The 21,897-nt window shown below is 41.5% G+C and overlaps 1 protein-coding gene across 1 annotated transcript; it reads right to left on the reverse strand.

Moving 5' to 3' along the window:
• Nucleotides 1-21,183: 21,183 nt before the first annotated feature.
• On the reverse strand, nt 21,184-21,669 carry LOC136062209 (uncharacterized). Its single transcript, XM_065761021.1, has one exon. It carries the CDS (start codon nt 21,667-21,669, stop codon nt 21,184-21,186), a length of 486 nt encoding a protein of 161 aa, XP_065617093.1.
• Between the last annotated feature and the right edge of the window lie 228 nt (nt 21,670-21,897).

Raw genomic sequence — 21,897 nt, forward strand, 5'->3', positions numbered from 1 at the left:
AAGGAAGCATAGACTATCCTCCAAACAACCTATGAAGGGACTAAGTCTATCAAGGATTCAAAGCTCCAAAGGCTCACTACTAGCTTTGAGGAGATAAAAATGGAGGAGGATGAGTCATTTGATGAGTTCTATGCCAAGCTAAAGGACACAGTCAACTCAGCCTTTAATCTTGGGGAATCCATTCCCGAACCCAACGTTGTAAGAAAGGTGTAAAGGTCTCTGCCTAAGAGATTTCATGCCAAGATCACTGTCATTGAAGAATCAAAGGATATTGACTCTATTCCTTTGACAGAGCTGGTTGGCAACTTGCAAACCTATGAATTGGATTTGACTAGAATCAGGAAAGGAAGCAAAAGCAAGAGCATGGCATTGAAGGCCAAAAGTAATGAGACTGATGAGTCTTCTGATGATGAAGATTATAAGATGAAATCCTTTATCACTAGGCAGTTCAAGAAGTTCATTAAGAATGCCAATGCGAAAGAATTTGATAAGGACCATAAGCAATCTAGTTCTTCTCATTTCAAGAGCCAAGGTAGAGGAAAGAAGGATGCTAAGGTTGGCGGTCAGTACATTATTCCCTTCGAACCAAAGTGCTTCGAATGTCAAGGTTTTGGGGACACATGAAACAAGAATGTCCAACATATCTCAAGTCAGTTGGGAAAAGCAAGGCTCTTGCTACTACCTTAAGTGACATCAAGCCTAAAATTAAGTCAAATGATAGTGATGACGAGAGAATTTTAAATGCCTTCACTGCTGCTGTTGATCCTACTGAAGGGGTTATAGAAATAATAAATGATGAAGAGGACTTGCTAGATTCTAAGTTTGAGAAAATGGACGATTAAGATAACATTCATATAGCCTATGTAAAATTGTACAAGGTTTCTAAGAAGCATGAGAAACTGTATAGGTAGGCCACCGAGAATTTGAGTGATGTGGAGCTAGATCGAGAGGAACTCTCTACAAAGGTTGATAAAGCAAATCAAAACATTGGAGCTTTGTGGTTTGAGAACAACTTCCTTGCTAAAAGGACAAAGAAGCTTGAAGTGGAACTATCCCAAGTTAGAGCTCAATTAGAGAGAATTTCCAGTGCAAAGCTAAACGAAATGCTAAACTTTCAAAAAGCTGCTTCTGATAAAACCAAGTTGGGGTATGATTTCTCTTCTCCTAATAATGCCTCATCTAGTACAACTGTGTTTATCTCACTTGCTGATAATGTTAATTCTAAGAACAATGAATTTAAAACTGAAATAGCTAGTGAGAACATAGATAAATGCAAATCTATTTTAGGAGCACTCCCTAAGGTTGAAAAGAAAGAAAAACCTTAGGACTAAGAAAGTTAACAAAAAAAAAGTCTCAACCAAAGAAGCCACATTTCTGTCATTACTGTGGAGCTTCAGGGCATACTCGTCCAAATTGCTACAAGTAATTAGCCACTCAACAAAGCAATAGTATGCTCTCATCCGAAAACTAGAATCAGTTTCCATTCTCGTTTGCTCCTCTTGGAATTCTTCTCAAGGCCCTCATGTTCCTTTTGAACTTGAACGGTTTCAATTCTTCCCCCTCACCACTGGATCAAAGGTTCACTCAAAGGAAAGGTTCTTCCAAGGTGTGGAAGGAAAAAGGTTCTAAGTGATTTAGTCACTTTTTCTCTCTCTCTCTCCCCTTATGGTTATGCATTACTTGTTTGTTTTGCTTTCTTGTGTTGAGTTAGTCTAGTTTTATGCTTCTTTTTGTTTAACATTTTTTGTTTGTTTGTTTTCAGTTTTGATTAATTTTGTTTTTCATAAAAATAAAAATAAAAAATGAAAAATCAGAAAAACACAAAAACAGTGTGTGTTTGTGTATATTGGTACTTGTGTACCTTGGATGGCCTTTGAAACAAAGCTCTCTAAACTTTGTACCTTTTGTAGCTTAATACAATATATCCATATGTAAGTAACCATAATTAATTAGACCCTAATATATACATTATGCCAATTGATTTATTTTATCAAGTGTACATGTATATTTGGTTTTTACATTTGACGCTTTTAATATAAAAATTATTTTTTTTTATAAAAAAAAAACACATGAAATTTTGAAGGCTGAACATCTAAGAATGAAGAAAAAAATTGTAATACAATATATCCATATGTAAGTAACCATAATTAATTAGACCCTAATATATACATTATGCCAATTGATTTATTTTATCAAGCGTACATGTATATTTGGTTCTTACATTTGACGTTTTCACTATAAAAATTCTTATTTTTTTAAGAGTATTTTTTTTAAATAAAAAACACACATGAACTTTTGAAGGCTGAACATCTAAGATTTAAGGTTTATAATTTTTAATTTGCAAAACTAAATATACTTGTCAAGAGATTAAAAATATAACAACAATTGAACTGAGAGATATAAAATTATACTATTTCATATCTTAAGTTTAATTTTACATACATCTGAGTACCTTAATCACTTACAAAGATTATGTACTTCCCAAAAATATAAATAAACACAAATAACACATATAAAGACTTTATGTCTTCCCTAAATATACCTTTTAGAAACCTCAAATGTAGTTGAAGCACTACTATGTCAAGCTTTGTAAGTGTTGTTGAGGGGTTTAGATCATATGCTCTCTCTCTCTCTCTCTCTCTCTCTCTCTCTCTCTCGGCCCTTCAATATTTTGTGAAACTGGAATATATAAATAACAGGAGTTAAAGCATAAAAAACTAGCATTAAATGGTGAAAGCCTTTCATTTTTGAAATTAATAAATATAAAAGTTGAAGAGTTCATGAAGTTGAAAAAGGGGGTGGAACCAAATCTCTTAATCGTCTGCATTTATGGCTTAAACAAGTCATTGATAAGAAGATGGCGCAAGGTGAAAGGCTAAAAAAATACTACTCATACAAAGCGCCACATGGCAGAACCAAATACTACTCATAGATTGTTGAAGTTGTTATTTTTCCCTCTCTCTCTTAATTATTGTCACATTTCTAGACTTAAGTGCCAAATGACACTTTAGGTTAAAGCCATTTTTATTAATAAATATTCTAAGGATACCTCAGAACCCTTTTACAAATTAAATTTATGTATTTTCTAGATATTTATTTATTTACTTGTCTTAATTTAATTCTCCATATAGAGTGAAGTTTTAATATTTAAAACTATACATACACGGTAAAATTCACTTTAGCGTGAGTTAATTACATTTTATACGGTGCTTAATTTGTCCCCTCATACACACATATTTACAAAAAAAATTTGTAGACGCCAAATAAAAATAGACGCACAAATAATTTAACATTTAGAAGACACAACAAACTGTCTTTGTTATTCGTGATCCAATACATGCCCATTCGATTTAAAGCTCAGCAGACACATATCAAAGTGTCTTACAAGTTCAATGACCCAGATGAAACAAACCCAAACTAGATTTTGAATGTAAACAAAACTGAAACTTGAACATTACAAATATTCATTTGTGGGGTAGTTAATGTCCATCAATCTCTTTTATTGGGATATCGATTTGTAAGTATTACGTAGAAAAACTTGTAATGCCTTTTGAATTTTATTTTTTATTTATATTTATTGCTTTTTAGTATTGTTCTCTCTTTTCTAGTACATTAGTCTATAAAGTAGTATGACTATGATCCATAATTATCAAAACGTGTATCATATCATGTATCGATTTTCAATTTTTATGTATTGTGCTTTTGTAAGATACACAAACACCTAATAAAAATTGTTTTTTTTTTAAAATACAGATATACATATATAATCTATATATTTATTATAAATTCAAAATATATTCAACTAATAATTAATTTAATTATCACTTGTGTAATAATATTTAACAAAACTAACTAAATAAAACAAATTAGCATATGTATAACTTGCACATTCAAATCGATCAAATTCCAAAGTGATAATTAATACATGACATATGAGTCAATATAATAATTTCTTTCATCATATCCATCATCTTACATAATTAACTCCATTTAAGTCAATATTATCAACTTGTTCATCATCTAACAAATTTATTTTTTCATTGACATTTTCTCTATCATCATCAACATCTCTTCTTGTTATATTATTTTAATATTTTTCTTTATATTTCGTCTTGACATGCTAGATTCTTAGACTTATTACAATATGATAGGCCAAAAATGTATTGACCCATTTGGTAAATTAATCAATTAATTAGACAAGTAAATTAATTAAATTCAATTACATGCAATAAGCGTGGTAGCACAAACAAATCACCAATTAAGTTAAATGCAGCAGAAAATAAATTTGACAAAGGTGATTTATTTACGAATAGGAAAAACCACCGAGGCAAAACCCCACCGGGTGAATTTAAGATCACCACTCTCAAGAATCCACTATTATCAAAACAAGCGGTTACAAGTAAAAGAAATCTCAGTACATAATACCAACCTATAGTTGAACCCTTACCCCAATACCTAATTAGACTTGTAATGTAGCAGCAATCTCTCATTTCAATGCACGAGTCCCAGTACATGACTAACACATGATGAATAGATCCTAGTACGTGACTAACACACCAACTTGAGGAAGATGTTGACTGCAAAGTTCTTCAGTTTATCGAACAATGAAGATCAAGAACCTTCTTGGTTACAAAACTCTTAGCGCAATTACGTAGTCTAGAGAGAATATGAAGAACTAGGGCAAATATGCAATAGCTTCTAGAGAGAATATAATCACTTTGCATCAAGTTGCATCATCTGTGACGGCCTTTAAAATAATCCTTATATATGTCTAAGGTTGTAAGAAAAGAAACCCTACACAAATACGCATGGATATGTGTGAAATCAAATCTAGAAATTTTTATTTCGTAATTCTCGATAGATACAACTACTGTCGAGCTTCAACATTAAACCTCGATAGATATGATTCTGTCGAGATATCTGTCGAGCTTTAACGAACAACACTTCTTCATTTATTTCTTGGACAGATTTGCATGGCTTCAATACTAAACTTGAACACTTGTTTCTTGTAGTACTAAACCCATCATAGATTTATCCAATTACAAATAAAGTGCATTTTGTCAAAATATTAGTCAATTCACATAACACATGTCTCTAACAATTCTCACAAATGTCCTAACACAATAATAATTGATAGGTCACAATCTGAATGACCCCTTGTGATTTACCATAATTAATTAATTTAGCCAAGTAATTAATTAATCAATTAATCATGCAATTTATGGAAGCACAAACAAATCACCAATCAACTAAATATGCAGCGGAAAATAAATAACACGGTGATTTGTTTACGAATGGGGAAAACCCTAATAGCAAAAACCCTACCGGGTGATTTTCAGGTCACCACTCCCGAAACTCCACTATTATCAAATCAAGCGGTTACAAGTAAAGGAATCTCAAGTACCTTACCAACCTACAGTTGAACCCTTACCCCAATACCCAATTGGACTTGATCTGTAGTGACAGTCTCCACCTTTTATGCATGACTCCCAAGTACGTGACTAACCAATTCGCGGATCCAAGTACGCGACTTCAGAACACCAACTGAGGAAGAATGGTTGGCTGCAAAGTTCTTCAGTTCATCCACTTGATGAATAGCAGTAAGATGCTTGGTTACAAAACCCTATGGTGCAAATACACAGCAACTTCTTGATGGAAGATGAACTAGGTCAAGAACTTCGTCTGTTGATCACAATTTGCTTAAACAGAGATTGCTCAATGATAATGCAACTTGTGTCACCCAAAACGGCTCTTAAAATAATCCTTTTATATGTTTAGGGTTAGAAGAAAAAAAGGCCCAAAAACGTATTCACGGATCCCAAGAAAATCATATTGGAAATCTGACTTTTTAAATCTCGACAGATAGCAGGTGTCGAGGTAGCTGTCGAGAGGTGTCGGGCTTTAAAAACTTTGCACTTCAACTTGCTTTCTCTTGGACAGACTTGATGACTTCAACACTTGACCTTGAAACATTGTTTCTTGAAGTATTAAAAACACCTAGAACTACCCAATTACAAGCAGAGTGCGTTTTGTCAAAGGATTAGCCAATTTACACAACTAAGTGACATATGTTCTTAAACAAGTTAAAACATATATGTCCTAACAATCTCCCCCTTTGGCAATCCGTGACAAAACCACAACAAACAAATGAGCATATGAGAGAAGTCATAAATCACTCAACTCATATTCACTTGTTTAATACAATAAAATCTATCCTAACACAAACTCTTGAAAAACTTTGCAAGAAGAGAGCTTATGATAAGTAGACTTTGACAACCTGTATTTCTGAAACACTTTAAACAAAACTCATCAAGGCATCTTGTGTGAAACAGAAATAATTAGATTGCATACAAGTATAAAGAACATGTGTATAAAGATAGAAAAGAAATAACACATGAAGAGAGAGGTGAAAGAAACATACATCAACATATATAAGAGATAAGATAAGTACAATGTATGTAAAAATGGTCAAAGGACCTCATATACAAGACCAATGTATCTAAGAGATAAGAAAAAAATACATATAGCCTCACTACATCCCTCAAAAATATGACAACACTCCCTCTATAAAAAATGTCCTATACTAACTCTCCCCCTTTTTGTCACGAGTGACAAAGGGTAGAGTGTCATGTAGACATCTCATCGGCAGAGCTAGCATCCCATCATCATCATCCTCATCATCCTCAAAATCTGACGCTGCTGGAGTAGATGGTGAAGGAGTAGCCTCTGGAGCAAATCCACCCATGATCGCCTGCCGTCGTGCAATACGACCCATACGAACATTCACCTGATACAACTCAGCAGAGAGTGTATCAAGACGAGTGTCCATGCGCTGCAGCTGCGCCATAATATCACCAAGGGATACATCGCTCGAAGAGGAAGAAGGAGCAGATGTAGATGGAGCTGATCTAGATGGCGCTGAACGGGAGGGAGGAGTGGCACCTGGCTATCTCGACCTGAACTGCGCCTCACTACGTTTTACGGTAGCGGCGTCTATGGCAGATATGTGTGTGAAGTGGTCGGACATAGGAAAGGGAACGAAAAAATGGCGTAGAATCCGCGTGATAGCAGAAGGAAAGATGAGCTTATCACGGGACGCCGAATCAAGATAGACCTCTATGATAGACCGGATGAAGTGAGAAAGGAAGTCTATGGTAAGATGCTCAAGCAGAGAAAGTAAAAATCGAGCACGAGGCTCTATGATAGAGTTATAGTGAGAAATAGGATGGAGAACAAAAGTCATCACCATGTTAATGAATCTAGGACCTTTAGCAAAAGGCCTACATGATGTGAACTGATGCTCACTCCAATCAGCAGGGCGCTCACAAAAAGCAGAAATGAGCTTATCTTTGGACACAGTCCTCAGACGCTCACAAGAGGGGTAATATGGAAACTCTATCCTAGGTACTCTAAGCACATCCACAACAAGTTGCGGTATGACAGGAATGCGCATACCTCGAATGCGAGTGACAAAATGAGGTACTGAAAGATCAATCCCGTGCATGTTGGAGTAGAACTCCTGTATCAGCACGAGAGGACAAGTGACCGGGATGTCACACAGTGACCCCATCCCCTACTGTTAATGACAGAGGGAAGGTCAGTATCAACGAAGTCCGCTAGAATAACTTGGCGTTCCGAATGAACACCTCGTTTAGAAAAGTTCTCCGAAAATGCCTTATGGGCATCTCCATCACGGAACCGAATATTAAAGGGAGTAGTATCTGAAGAAGTAAAAGCTCCAGAACGCAGAGGGTTCCGAGCAGGAGTGGATTTACGTTTGGGTGCCATAGACACGACTAATGTAAAAGAATGAGAAAAAGATAGAGAAGGAGACAATCAGAAAAGTCCCAACACAGTTCAAATATATCAAATATGTGGAACAATAAGTACGTATGCATGGGAATGCATGAGCATGTGACATGCAAAGGAAAAAAACATCATGGGCTCAGCCCAATCCAATCCTAGCAGCACACAAACATAAAGCACACATCTAAATGCATGTAAATATCATTATAATGCAAATGAAATGCAATGTATGACATTTTGAAATCATCTAAGTACAAACCCAACCCAAAATTTGAAGAAAAACTCAACAATTTTGAAAAACCCCAAATTTTTATGAAAAATCCCAAAAACTAGGTTTTCAAACATGAAATGCATGAAAAAGGAAGGGAAAAGTGATCTTACCAAGAGATTGAAGCAAGGAATGAGCAAGATCCAAGTGGGGTTGAAGATTTGAGTGAGAAAATCAAGTTTGGAAGATGAAAAGCCACGGACAGATCGAGTGAGATCGAGAGAAATGAGTGAAAATCACGATCTGCTCTTAAATAGGCACCTCAGTAATTCTCGACAGCTGAGGTGTCGAGAGGTATCGAGGAAGCTGTCGAGGAAGGTATCGAGGAAAATGCCTTCGACAGATGCAGGTATCGAGAGGTATCGAGGTACAAGGCCAAATACAGATTCAAGAAGCTCGATTGATAGACCAAGTATCGAGAAGCTGTCGAGAAGACAGAAGAAATCTCGATCGATCCACAAGGTATCGAGACATGTGTCGAGAAAGAAGACTCAAACAGCATAGGTGAATCTTGATTGATCCATCAGGTGTCGAGAATCTATCGAAAGGACAGAGACTTTCTCGATCGATCCATCAGGTGTCGAAGAGGTGTCGAGATTACGATAAGAAACAACTTGAGAAGCTCGACAGAAGACCAGGTATCGAGGAGGTATCGAGGGAGGTGTTGAGCCGTCAGAAAAAGGCAGTTTTTCGAGAAGGGAAAAATACAGACATGAATGCAATCCAACACACATCTCAACCAAAGATCCACTCAACATATAAACCTTTCAAAAACATCTCTCAACAAGAAAATAAGCACAAGGATCATGCAAAACACAGACACACACTAAACAAGTCTAACCAATTTTATATTTCAAAAACAAGTTATGACAGCTTAGTGAGCATACATTAGCACATGTAAAACCTTTGTGATGGCCAAATCACATTGTACCTGCACATGTATCAAAAGTAGCAAAGAATATTGTGTGTTGTGTGTGAAAAACATCGCAAGATTGCATATGTGTATAGATGTTATGACGATCTGAGATATGAGAAAGTAACTTTTAACTCACACACAATCATAACTGTTTGATGGAGACTATCACCTTCGAGGTACATCCTATAACTCCCACATCTCCTAGAATACACGCTTGCAACCATATTTAAAGCATTTTTAATCTTTTTGCTTTTTATTTTCTTTGCATATTTTCTTTTATTTTAGCATATCATACATGGGTATATAGAAGAGAGAAAAGAAATACCCAAGATGTTAAGCATTTGACATCGCACTTTTGCTATGCCGAAGCATACGAATGTCTTTGACACTGCACTTTTGCTATGCCGAAGCATACAGGTGTCATATTATAGATTGGCGGGCACCAGTGGTGAGATGGTTATTTATGCTTTCTCTTAGGATTTTCTAGTCCTACCCGTCAAAAAGAGTGATATGAGTGTTAAGTTTTAAGAGATAANACAACCCTTTTTTCCCCTTCTATTAGTTATATAACCCTAGGAATGTTGCTACATGATATACTTCATTATTTGTTAATTATATTTTTGAAAATTTTTGCGTGGTGTTTTAATTTTCCCAGTATTGCATTTGCTTTTTTTTATCTGCTATTGGTATTTGGTTGTATTAATGTGGAAAAAAAAATTGGCATGTTAAAAATCACATGTGGAGACTTCAAAAAGAAAAAAAGCTAGGAAAAAATCACGTATGACATTAAGCAATAGAAACTCAGTTACAAAGATAAAGTTTGTGCAAAAATTACCTAAGGCAAAGTTTAATAATCCTCGAATATAAAATTTAATAACTATTAAATACAAAAAAAGAAAATGAATTTTTGACAATCTCACACTAAGTAACCTATTGAGTATTGCATGAAATACAAATCTGAATAGAAACATAAACCTATAAAGAGATTTCTTACTCATTTTATTAAAAAAAAAAAAATGTATATCATGAATATCGTAAATTTTATTGAATCTAGAAAGATCAAGTCACATATTACAAATTTAACAAACAAAAATAACCCATAAATTTAATGAAAAAAAAAAAAAAAAAAAAACTGAAGAAGAAGAAGAAGAAGAAGAAGAAAGGAACAATTTGAGATTATCCCTACTAATTGCAATCCCAACTATTCTGGTTTAGGAGGGTATGCACGGTACAATTGGTGCGGTTATTGAACAAATTTGCCACGTACCGCATCTTAGGGGTTAGTTATCCCTTTCACTATAAAGATAGTTTGTTTTTTTAAGTGTCAAAACCTTTAAAAGAAAAAACATGAAAAACCCTTAAAAAAAATTATTTTGAGGCTCTGTATTACTCTTGAAGACCTTCGAAACAAATTCTCTCAAAAAAGAAATTTGGACGGCCTACATGACCCTCAAAACAAGTACTTTATCTTTATGGACGATCATCAACCCTTGAAAAGTTAAAAATAGTCAAGAATAAAGAGATTTAAAAGTACAACTTTCAATAAAGAATGTTATTTAAGGGTCTCTTAACCATCAAAATAAGATTTTTCTTTATAATAATAATAATGAAAAAAAAATTAAAAAAAAAAACAGTAAACCACTGTCATGCACATATACTTTAAAGAACCACACAGCAAAAAAATATAGATTATACCAAAACACAATATTTTATAGCTGGGTCCAAGTCTCTTTCAATGTGTACTACAACCACAGATACATCAAAACACCACATATTTGAAAGAGAGAGACATTGATTACAATTCTATAGTTCAAATAGATACTATCTTAAAAAAATCGGACTAAATTGCTTTTTGCCCTTTTCTGAAGAAAGAAAATCCAGCATTTTGCCCTCTTTCTCAAACTAATTAGGAAAATGCCTCTCTTTCAAAAATCGAGTTTCTGAAAATCAATTTAGGCCCTATAGCGGCATTTTTAAGGACCCTATAGTGACGTTTTAAAGACCTATAGTGACGTTTTGTAACTCGATTTTCATAAAGTCGAGTTATAGGTAAAAAAAAGAAAAAAAATTGCATGTAACTCGACTTTATGAAAATCGAGTTACAAAACGTCACTATAGGTCCTTAAAACGTCACTATAGGGTCCTTAAAAACGCCACTATAAGGCCTAAATCGATTTTCAGAAACTCGATTTTCAAAAGAGGAGCATTTCCCTAATTAGTTTGAGAAAGAGTGCAAAATGCTAGATTTTTTTTTTTTTTTTTTCAGAAAGGGGCAAAAAGAAATTTTTGCCCTCTTTTTCAAACTAATTAGGGAAATGCACCTCTTTTAAAAATCGAGTTTTTGAAAATCGATTTAGGCCCTATAACGGCGTTTTTAAGGACCCTACAGTGACGTTTTAAGGACATATAGTAACGTTTTGTAACTCGATTTTCACAAAGTTGAGTTATAGGTAAAAAAAAGAAAAAAAATTGCATGTAACTCGACTTTATGAAAATCGAGTTACAAAACGTCACTATAGGTCCTTAAAACGTCACTATAGGGTCCTTAAAAACGCCGCTATAGGGCCTAAATCAATTTTCAGAAACTCGATTTTTAAAAGAGGGGTATTTCCCTAATTAGTTTGAGAAAGAGGGCAAAATGCTGGATTTTTTTTTTCAGAAAAGGGCAAAAAGCAATTTTCTCCTAAAAAAATCATATTTCAAAACCAAAAAGTGCCCGTATCTTATGGAGATCCCGCTATCCCCTCTCAGTATTCTCCACCACAATCAGATACCCTTATCTGCAATCAAAAACAATCCAAACATTATCAAAAAAAAAAAAAAATACAAACACAACCTATTCCCTCATTTGGGAGGAGGAAATGAAATGGAAATAAATGAAAAGAATAATTTTAGAATATTTTTTCCTTCCCTTGTTTAGGAGTTTTAGTGGAGGGAATATAAAGTTTATTCTCATGTTTGGGAGTTTAAGTGAGAGAGAATAGAATAGGTAGAAGGGAACAGTCATTCCTCTCTATTCCCTTAAAATCTCAAATTTTCATTCTCCTTGAAATTGAGAGGAATGGGAGGGAATGAAATTAGATTTATTGATTTTTTTACTAAAAATCCCAAAATACCCCCATATATTCAACCATTTATTTTAAAATATGGGGTCGAATAGTAATATTGTCATAAAATGATTCCATTCCATTCCTTCCAAGTTACTCCCAAACAAAATTACTTGCATTCCATTTATTTTTATTCATTTCCATTCCTTTATTTTAAAACATCTAATCAAGGTTACTTAATTACATTCCATTTCATTTTTTTTTTTTTCATTCTGTTCCCTTACTTAAAAATACATTCTATTTCATTCATTTTCATTCCCTTATGATCATTCTGTTCCATTCCATTCCGTTCTCCTATGAACTCCCAAATGAGTCCTAAAGAAAACAATAAAGGGAAAGGTTTTGCAATATGTAGCAAAACCTTTTCCAACCATAAAAGTCTCACACAACAAAGCAAGAAAATAAAAATATACAATTTAATTCCTATAAGTAACAAATTAAATCCTCATCTCTAATAAACTCCATGATCTCAATCCTTGTTAAACTCCAAACACAAACGCAATATCATTACAGGTTTTTAAGTTGGCTGTTGATATGGCAGAGAAAATAATTTTTTTATTATTATGTTTGACACGTCAGAATTTCAATTCAAGAGATATTGACAATGACTAAATTGACACTGTAGGGACCAGATTTGGGACACTTCTTCAGGTGGTGAGAGTGGACCCAAGCCCAGCTTGCCCTTCAATGAATTTATAGAGAGTGGGCTCAAGAACTAGGCCTTAGTAAGGGGTACAACTGCCCTGCATGGTTGCATGTGGATTTATCAACTTAAACATGGATTGGGATGCACAATGATGCTCCTCGGACTAGTCTTCTGAAGCTTGATGTTCTTATTATTTCTTTTAAGATTAATTACAAAGATTCAGAGGGCACAGGTCACTACAAAACTCCTTAATTCCGATCTCCCGTCCCCTATTCAGGAGAGACTCCTTACGTTATATACCTCCCTAAACTGATCCTAACCCTCCATTTGTCGATCAGTCAGGCCACCACTTGAGAGCCTGTCCCATCAGCCACATCCCTATTCCTCCAGTGGGTTACAGCACCCAAGGCAGCATTGTTCAAGAGTCCTGTCCTCATTAATGCGGCCAGGACTTTAGTTGAGGGCATTCAATGCAGAGGTGACAGCTCGCCTAAGGCTTGCTCCTTCGCCGTGCTCCCGTCGCCGACGCGTGGCACTGGACCCTCTCCTCCTCGGATATTCAAGAAGACCCCTCTTTGGTGGGGTGGTGCTCGTGTTCTTCCGAGATCTCAGATGCCCGAGGACGGGCCATCCTCGGATACGTTCCTCAGGAGCGGGTCCTCGCACTTTCATCCTCGGACCCCTCATGCATCCTCGGCGCGGGCCTCTGGGCCTGGCTTGGAGTAGGCCAAGGCTGCTTGATTTTCTGGCGCCACAATAGCCCCTCAAAATCTTGTTGCACACATCCTCGGGCGGGGAGAAGGATTTTGACATCTTCGGGCCTGCTCCGTGCCTAGTCGAGCCTTACTCCCTGTCAGCACTAGGGTTTATTCATCTGCCCAAGGCGCGTTGTTGATGTTTCGGAGCGCGTAACGTGCCCGTCATTAAATTCAGGCGGCTCTATGCTCCCCACGTCTGACAAGGCGTTACCAATCCAACGGTAGGGGTTTGTCTCGCATTTATGGGCGGGAAAACCCGCATGGCTCTTCGATTTGAGGTATAAATACCCATTCGAACTGCTTCTTCCTGTTTCTTATTTGCAATCAAGAATTCTCGCGCGTCCTTCCTGAGTTCAGCCATACTCTCACTTACATCTCCAGTGCAAAAAGCCTGTCCGAGGAGCTCCTCCTCTTTCCAGTAAGTCACTTTATCCCTCTCTGAGCTCTCTTCTTCTTTACCCCTTCTTCTCCTTCACCTGTTCTTTCTTAGTTCCTTTAGGCGCCAATTGAGATGGGTAGGTTTAAGAAATACGTCTACACTGAGGAGGCGATGGAGAAATTCATCGCCGACTATAAGATTCTCAGCAATGTAGGTCTGAGATACTGTGAGGATGGGGATTGGCTCTTATAAAGGTAGGAGGGCGAAGTGGTAATTCCCATTGTCGCCTTCCTTGAAGGGGGGATGAGGATCCCCATGGGGCCAATGATGAGGGACTACCTCACGCACTTCCGGTTGGCCCCTACCCAGTGTACAATAAACGTCTTTAGGATTTTGGGTTGTGTGGACGCCCTGAACGAGAAGATGAGGCTAAGGTTGACCCACCATGACGTGAACTGGTGCTACAACCTTCAGCTCCTTAAGAGGAAGTCCTATTACCTGAAGACGAGGGATGACAGGGTACGGCTCATCCAGTGCCTCCCTGAGTCCAGCAAGAGGCTGAACGAGGATTTCCTCATCGTGTCCAGGGAGTGGCACGATGGCCTTCACTGCCCAACAACAGAGGGAATACCAGGTGGGGCAGTGGGAGTAGGAGGGGTTTCAAGTTCCCTTGTCTTTTTCCTTCTCTCTTTTTTTTGCTAATGTGGTGGTGTTTTCTCCTTGCAGACTTGCACGCTTTTGAGCGCCACTTCCACTTGGTCAACCGGGAGGATTTGCAGAAGGTGCTGAGGGCATCAGTTTTTATAAACGATGATGACAATCAAGTTAGAGCCGCCCACAAAATCTTGGGGTATACTCCTATCCATAAATCATTCCCGGTTCTGAAGCATGTGATTCGAGCCAACGACCCTTTGCTTCAGAGAATTACTATGACCAAGGACGGATTTCTGTTCCCTAAGTAACCCTCCGATCCAGAAGTTGTTACCCTAACCGTCCCCTCTTCTTCCCAAGTACTCGCCGAGGCCGCCGAGGAGAATCCAGAGAGGGAAGAGGACGCGTTCGACATTTTCGCCCAGCTTAATCAGTCCGAGGACCCTCCCGAGGACTTGGGTGACCCTTGTTTGACCGAAGCAAACCTTCTCGCTTCAGAAGCCCCTCCTCTGCCAACAATGGGTTACAAGAGGAAGCCCCCCACCAGCTTGTTGGACCTGATCGAAGGCCAACCGGGGAAGTCTCAGCAGAAGCTTCCCCGTCCTCCTCCGAAGACTAGGTCGACTTCTGCTCAGCAGAAGCTTCCCCTTCCTCTTCCTCCTCCTTCCCAGACGAGCCAGCCTTCTAGGTCTGTGCCTGCCGACCCCAAGAAGAAAAAGGATAAGGGCAAAAAGCTTATGGAGGATAAGCCAGTGTCCTCGCAGGAGGAGGACAACACTCTGTGGCCGTCCAAGCAGATTAAGATAAACGGCAAGAGTTAGGACAAGCAGGTCGACACCACCTCGTCCAAGGCTCAGGCTTGGCTTCTAGCCCCAATGCTCCATGGGGAGCCCCTGAGGGATGACGCCTCCCTTAGGGACTTCAACGAGGGCGAAGGCGTGCACGTGGCCGACGCGCTGGAGAGGTGCCTACTGCTCCCAGTGGGCATGGCCGAGCTGGAATCTTTAAGGAGTAAGCAGGTCTTCCTCAGCCTTAAGCGGTATCTGGGGATGGTAAGAACTATAATTTTGACTCCCTTCCCATTCCTATTTTTTTCTCTTTTTTTTTTTTGAGTTGGGCTTATAGTGCATTGGCTACTTTGGCAGGCTGTCCAGGCCATCTATAGGTTGGAGGAGGCGGCCAACGACTAGGGGAAGGCCTTCGACCAAGAGCGTGATAGGCGCTTTCAGGCTACTCGGACTCTGAAGAACTCTGAGGCTGACCTCGCCAAGGCCCGAAAGGACTTGAAGGCAATGACCAAGGCCTGGGACAACGCAGAGTCTGGTCTTGAGGGTGCCCAGAACCAGGCCAAGGAGCAGACGAGGCGCCTGGTTGAGGCGGAGGAGCAGCTGAGGATCGCGAGGGAGCTGATCGCCGATCTTCAAGCTAAGGTAGCTACGGCCGAGGGGGCCTAGAGGGAGGCAGAATGGGCCAGAGACGAGGCTCGACGGGCTAAGGTCGAGGTGGATTTTGGCAGGGAGATGGCCCTGGCTGCCAAGGAGGAGGCCGAGACTGCAGCCTACGCTGAGGGGGTGGCTGAGATAGAGGCCCTTTATAAAGCTCAAGTTCCGGGGATATGTAGGCGCTATTGCTCCCAGGTCTGGGCTAAGGCCCTCAAACAAGCTGGGGTGGAGGCCTCATCCGACCTGTGGAAGGCAGAGAGCGTGTACTACCCCCCTACTATCCGCGAGGCCGCCCCTGATGGCGCCGAGGCTGGGGAGATTGTTAAGGAGGTGGGGGCTGCTGAACTAAGGGAAAATTCGAGCGAGGAGGTGCCCCAAGAGGTAGCGGAGGTCCCTTCCGATGCTCAAATCCCCATCATCGAGGAAGCAGCCGTTCTTGCTGTACCCCTGCAGGCTGTCCCCTTAGGCCAGGGCTTAGAGGACTCAGAGGTTGCCCCTGTCCAGCCTGAGCAGAAGGAGTAGATCCCCTAGCGTCTTAGTTCAACCTGCTTTTGCCTTTTGCTTGATCTTTTTCCATGCATTTTTCTGTTATTTTATTTTATTTTGTTGTGCTTCCCTTCTTTTTTATTTTTATGTATGGTGGCTCTTGCGACGCAACTTCTATGCACATATTGTTGTAATGGGAGTTTAATTTCCCTTCTTACTTATTTTGGTTGCTTATTCGTTTACATGATATCTGCTTCCTCTCTTTTCTTTTTATTTGCATGAATTTAGCTTGAATTATATCTCAGCCAATTGCGTCAGTGACAAGGGGAGAGAATGTATGTATGGGCAGTCCCCTTATGTCCCAAGGGTTAGTTAGGGTTTTGATCCTTTCCTAACTTAGGATATTTTGAAGTAGTTAGTTTCCCCATAGGCTTGAGTCCGAGGACCATGCAATGCCTTGGTTCTGCCTAACACTTAGAATATTTCGAAGTAGTTAGTTTCCCCACAGGTTTGAGTCCGAGGACCATGCAATGCCTTGGTTCTATCTAACACTTGAATATTTCGAAGTAGTTAGTTTCCCCATAGGCTTGAGTCCGAAGACCATGCAATGCCTTGGTTCTCTCTAATACTTAGAATATTTCGAAGTAGTTAGTTTCCCCATAGGCTTGAGTCCGAGGACCATGCAATGCCTTGATTCTATCTAACACTTAAGATACTTCAAAGTAGTTAGTTTCCCTATAGGCTTGAGTCCGAGGACCATGCAATGCCTTGATTCTGTCTAACACTTAGGATATTTCGAAGTAGTTAGTTTCCCCATAGGCTTGAGTTCGAGGACCATGCAATGCCTTGGTTCTGTCTAATACTTAGGATATTTTGAAGTAATTAGTTTCCCCACAGGTTTGAGTCCGAGGACCATGCAATGCCTTGGTTCTGTCTAACACTTAGAATATTTCGAAGTAGTTAGTTTCCCCATAGGCTTGAGTCCGAGGACCATGCAATGCCTTGATTCTGTCTAACACTTAAGATACTTCAAAGTAGTTAGTTTCCCCATAGGCTTGAGTCCGAGGACCATGCAATGCCTTGGTTCTGTCTAACACTTAGGATATTTTGAAGTAGTTAGTTTCCCCACAGGCTTGAGTCCGAGGACCATGCAATGCCGTGGTTTTGTCTAACACTTAGGATATTTTGAAGTAGTTAGTTTCCCCACAGGCTTGAGTCCGAGGACCATGCAATACCGTGGTTCTATCTAACACTTAGTCTAGTCGTTAGAACGCGAGATACATAGTTACAATAGCGGAAGCATTTGAATCCAAAAAGGCTTCTTCATTAATAATAATACCTTTTCAAGTTATTTACATTCCACGGGCGAGGTACAGGTTTTTCATCTAGATCTTCTAAGTAGTATGCCCCTATCCCCGCTACTGATGTAACTCGGTAGGGCCCCTCCCAGTTGGGTCCCAACTTTCCCCAAGAAGGGTTCTTAGCAGCCCCTACGACTTTTCTCAGCACCAGGTCCCCTGGTGTTAGTGGTCTGAGTCTCACATTGGTATCATACCCCTGCTTGAGCTTTTGTTGGTAATAGGCCAGCTGGATCATCGCTCGTTCCCTTCGTTCTTCTACCAGGTCCAGGCTCCTCCCCAGCAATTCATCATTACTGCCTGGGGTGAAAGAGCTCGTCCTTAGCATCGGGAAGCTTGTTTCCAGGGGGATCACCGCCTCGGCACCATAAGTTAGGGCAAAGGGTGTTTCCCCCGTTGACCGCCGGGGTGTGGTCTGGTATGTCCAGAGAACGTGGGGCAGCTCCTCTACCCATCTCCCTTTGGCGTCATCTAGTCTCTTCTTAAGCCCGCTGATGATGACCTTGTTGACGACCTCGGCTTGCCCGTTTCCCTGAGGGTAGGCGAGCGTTGAGTATCTATTTGTGATCCCAAGCTCATGACAGTACCTCCTGAAGGCTTTGCTATCGAATTGGAGCCCATTATCCGAGACAAGGGTGTGGGGGACCCCTAATCGTGTCATAATGTTCCTCCAAAGGAATTTCTTTGTGTCTACGTCCCTGATGTTGGCCAGTGGCTCGGCCTCAACCCATTTGGTAAAGTAATCCGTGGCTACCAACAGATACTTCTTATTCCCTGGCGCTCTGGGGAATGGTCCTACAATGTCCAAGCCCCATTGGGCGAACGGCCACGGACTGGACAAGGGATTAAGGACCCCTCCTGGCTGATGGATATTCGGGGTGAAGCTTTGGCACTGGTCACACCTCTTGACATAATCCTGGGCCTCTTGCTGCATCCCCGGCCACCAGTATCCCTGTGTGACAGCTCGGTGAGACAATGATCTCCCCCCCGTGTGGCTCCCGCAGATTCCCTCGTGCAGCTCTTCAGGCAGTAATTCTGCTGCTTCAGGGTGGACGCACAGCAGGTATGGCCCTGAGTAGGAGCGCTTGTATAGTTTGTGATCCTCGGATAACTAGAACCGAGGAGCTTTTCTTCGTACTTTCTCAGCCTCTAACTTGTCTTGGGGCAGGATATCATCTTTAAGGAATCTCACAATGGGGTCCATCCAGCTGGGACCCACTCCGACCCTAAGGATGGGGATCGCTTCCTTCGTCACCTCACTCACCCTCTCCAGGTGCTCCACAAATATAATTCGAGGTAGACCGTCTGTCGAGAAAGTTGCGAGTGTGGCTAATGAGTCGGCATGGCTGTTTCCACTCCTGGGATATGAGATAGACTGAAAGGGTCGAAGTCCGACTGCAAGCGCTTGACTTGGCTCAGGTATTCTTGTATTCTTGGATCTTGGGCCTCCATCTCTCCCCTTACCTGTCCCACTACTAGTCTCGAGTCTGAAAACATCTCCACCAACCTTCCCCCCATCTTCCGCACCATGGCCATACCCTGCAATAATGCCTCGTACTCTGCCTCGTTCTTTGTGGCTGGGAATCTGAGCCTTAGGGATTTCTCTATGACATGATCTTTAAGGGACATTAAGACTAATCCTACTCCCGACCCTCTTTGGTTTGCCGCGCCATCAACATATACTTTCCAGCATGGTGGCCTCGGGACAGAGACCCCTCCAACAGGCCTTTCGTCAGCAATCCTTCCCTCGGTTCCCACTTCTATAGTTGGCTCAGCGAATTCTGCCATCAAGTCTGCCAGAACCTGGCCCTTTATGGCAGTTCGAGGCATGTACTTAACGTCGAAGCCCCCCAGGATGGTATTCCACTTTGCAATTCTTCCCGTGTAGTCAGCGGCCTGAAGTACGGACTTCAAGGGTAGTTGGGTTAAGACGACCATCGTGTGAGCCTGGAAGTAATGAGGCAACTTTCGCGTGGCATGGACCACGGCAAGTATGGCCTTTTCCAAGGGTAAGTACTTGACCTCGGCTTCGTGTAATGACTTGCTAACGTAGTAGACCAGTTTTTGGACGCCACCATCATCTCGTATCAGCACCAGGCTCACAGTGTGGTGTGCCACAACGATGTATGCGTATAGGACCTCGTCGGCCTCTGGTTTAGACATGATGGGTGGCCGAGCCAGGTAATCTTTGAGTTGTTGGAAGGCCGTGGCGTATTCCTCGGACCACTCGAATCCCTTCCACTTGTTAAGTAGGAGGTAGAACGGTCTGCATCGGTCGGCCAACCTGGAAATGAATCGATTCAGGGCCGCGATCATCTCAGTAAGCCTCTAGATCTCCTTGGGGTTTTGCGGAGGCCTTAGGTTTTGGATAGCTCTGATTTGGTCAGGGTCGACCTCGATCCCCCGGTGGGTAATGATGTAGCCCAGGAACTTGCCAGATCCCATGCCAAACGAGCACTTGGACGCATTTAGTCGCAGCTTGTGCTTCTTGAGAACGTCGAATATACAGCCAAGGTCCCACAGATGCCCGGACACCAATCTGCTCTTCACCACCATATCGTCAACATAGATCTCAATGTTTTTGCCCAACAATGACTCGAACATTTTCGTCATCATCCTCTGATAAGTAGATCCAGCGTTCTTCAAGCCAAATGGCATCACCTTGTAGTGGTAGTTCCCAATGGGCGTTACGAAGGCTGTCTTCTCCTGATCCTCCAAGGCTAATGGGATCTGGTGGTAGCCCTGAAAGGCGTCTAGGAAGCTCATTCGAGGATGGCCTGCGATCGCATCCACTAGCTGGTCTATCCATGGCATAGGGAAGGGGTCCTTCGGGCAGGCTTTATTAAGGTCCGTGAAGTCCACGCAAACCCTCCATTTCCCACTTTTCTTCTTGACCACCACAGTGTTGGCTAACTACTCGGGGTAGAATACCTCTTTAATAGTACCCGCCCACTTAAGTTTATTGACCTCCTCCTTAACTGCCTCGGCATGTTCCTTTGATGGGCGTCGAGGCAGGTGCTTCCTAGGGGTCATCGAAGGGTTAACGTTGAGGTGGTGACATATGAAGGATGGGTCAATCCCTGGGGCATCGCAGGGGTCCCATGCAAACACGTCCAGGTTACTCTTGAGAAACTCAAGCAACTCCTCCTTCTCCCGGGGAGGCAGTTGGGTTCCAACCTGAAAGAATCTCTCCTGGTCGTCATTAATGACCACTTTCTCTAAGCCTTCGAGCCTTGCTTCCTCGGCGGCCGGGTCAGCTGGTGCCCCTGAGGTGGTTAGCTGCTATACGTTTTCGGCCATGGTGGCCGAGGGCTCCATATCTTGCGGACGTGAGGTGGCTGTGACCATGCATTGCCTTGTCGTTGACTAGCACCCTCGGATCTCGAGGATTTGGTCTCCGGACGGGAATTTCACTTTCTGGTCCAAGGAAGAGGCGACACCTCCTAAGGTGTGGAGCCAAGGCCTTCCCACAATGGCAGTGTAGGGGGAGTACGTGTTCACCACTATAAAGTCCACCTCCACTACTTCCGGGCCGGTCTGGATGGGCAGCCTGATCATGCCCTCCGAGGTGACCAGTTTCCCATCGAAACTCATCAAGGGGGAGTTGTAGGGCGACAAGTCCTCGGGCTTTAGCCCCAGCCCCTTATAGAGGTCGGGGTACATGACCTCCGCAACGCTACCACCATCCACCATCACCCTTTTGACGTCATAGCCCCCAATTCTGAGGGTGATCACCAAAGCGTCGTCGTGGGGTTGGGTGGTTCCGTCCTTATCCTCCTCCGAAATAGTCAAGGTCGAGTGACAACCTCTTCTGGCCCTCTTTGGCTCTGACCGGGACTCCTCGGTGGTCATCTAGGCTACGGACAGCACTCGCGAGGGGCGCATGCCTATTCTTCTTGGCGCAGCCAAAATCACATTGATCATTCCAGCGAGCTGCCCTATGGCTGTGTTACTCCGTGGCTCCTGATAGGTCTGGCCCTACTGGCTGCTGGAATGGTGCAGGAGATGCTTCAGCCGCCCTTCTCAGACTAACTGGTCCAGATAGTTCCAGAGATTCCTACAGTCCTCCGTAGTGTGCCC

The sequence above is a fragment of the Quercus suber genome, unplaced genomic scaffold, assembly GCF_002906115.3.
Source record: "Quercus suber isolate HL8 unplaced genomic scaffold, Cork oak 2.0 scaffold_392, whole genome shotgun sequence".
NCBI lineage: Eukaryota > Viridiplantae > Streptophyta > Magnoliopsida > Fagales > Fagaceae > Quercus > Quercus suber.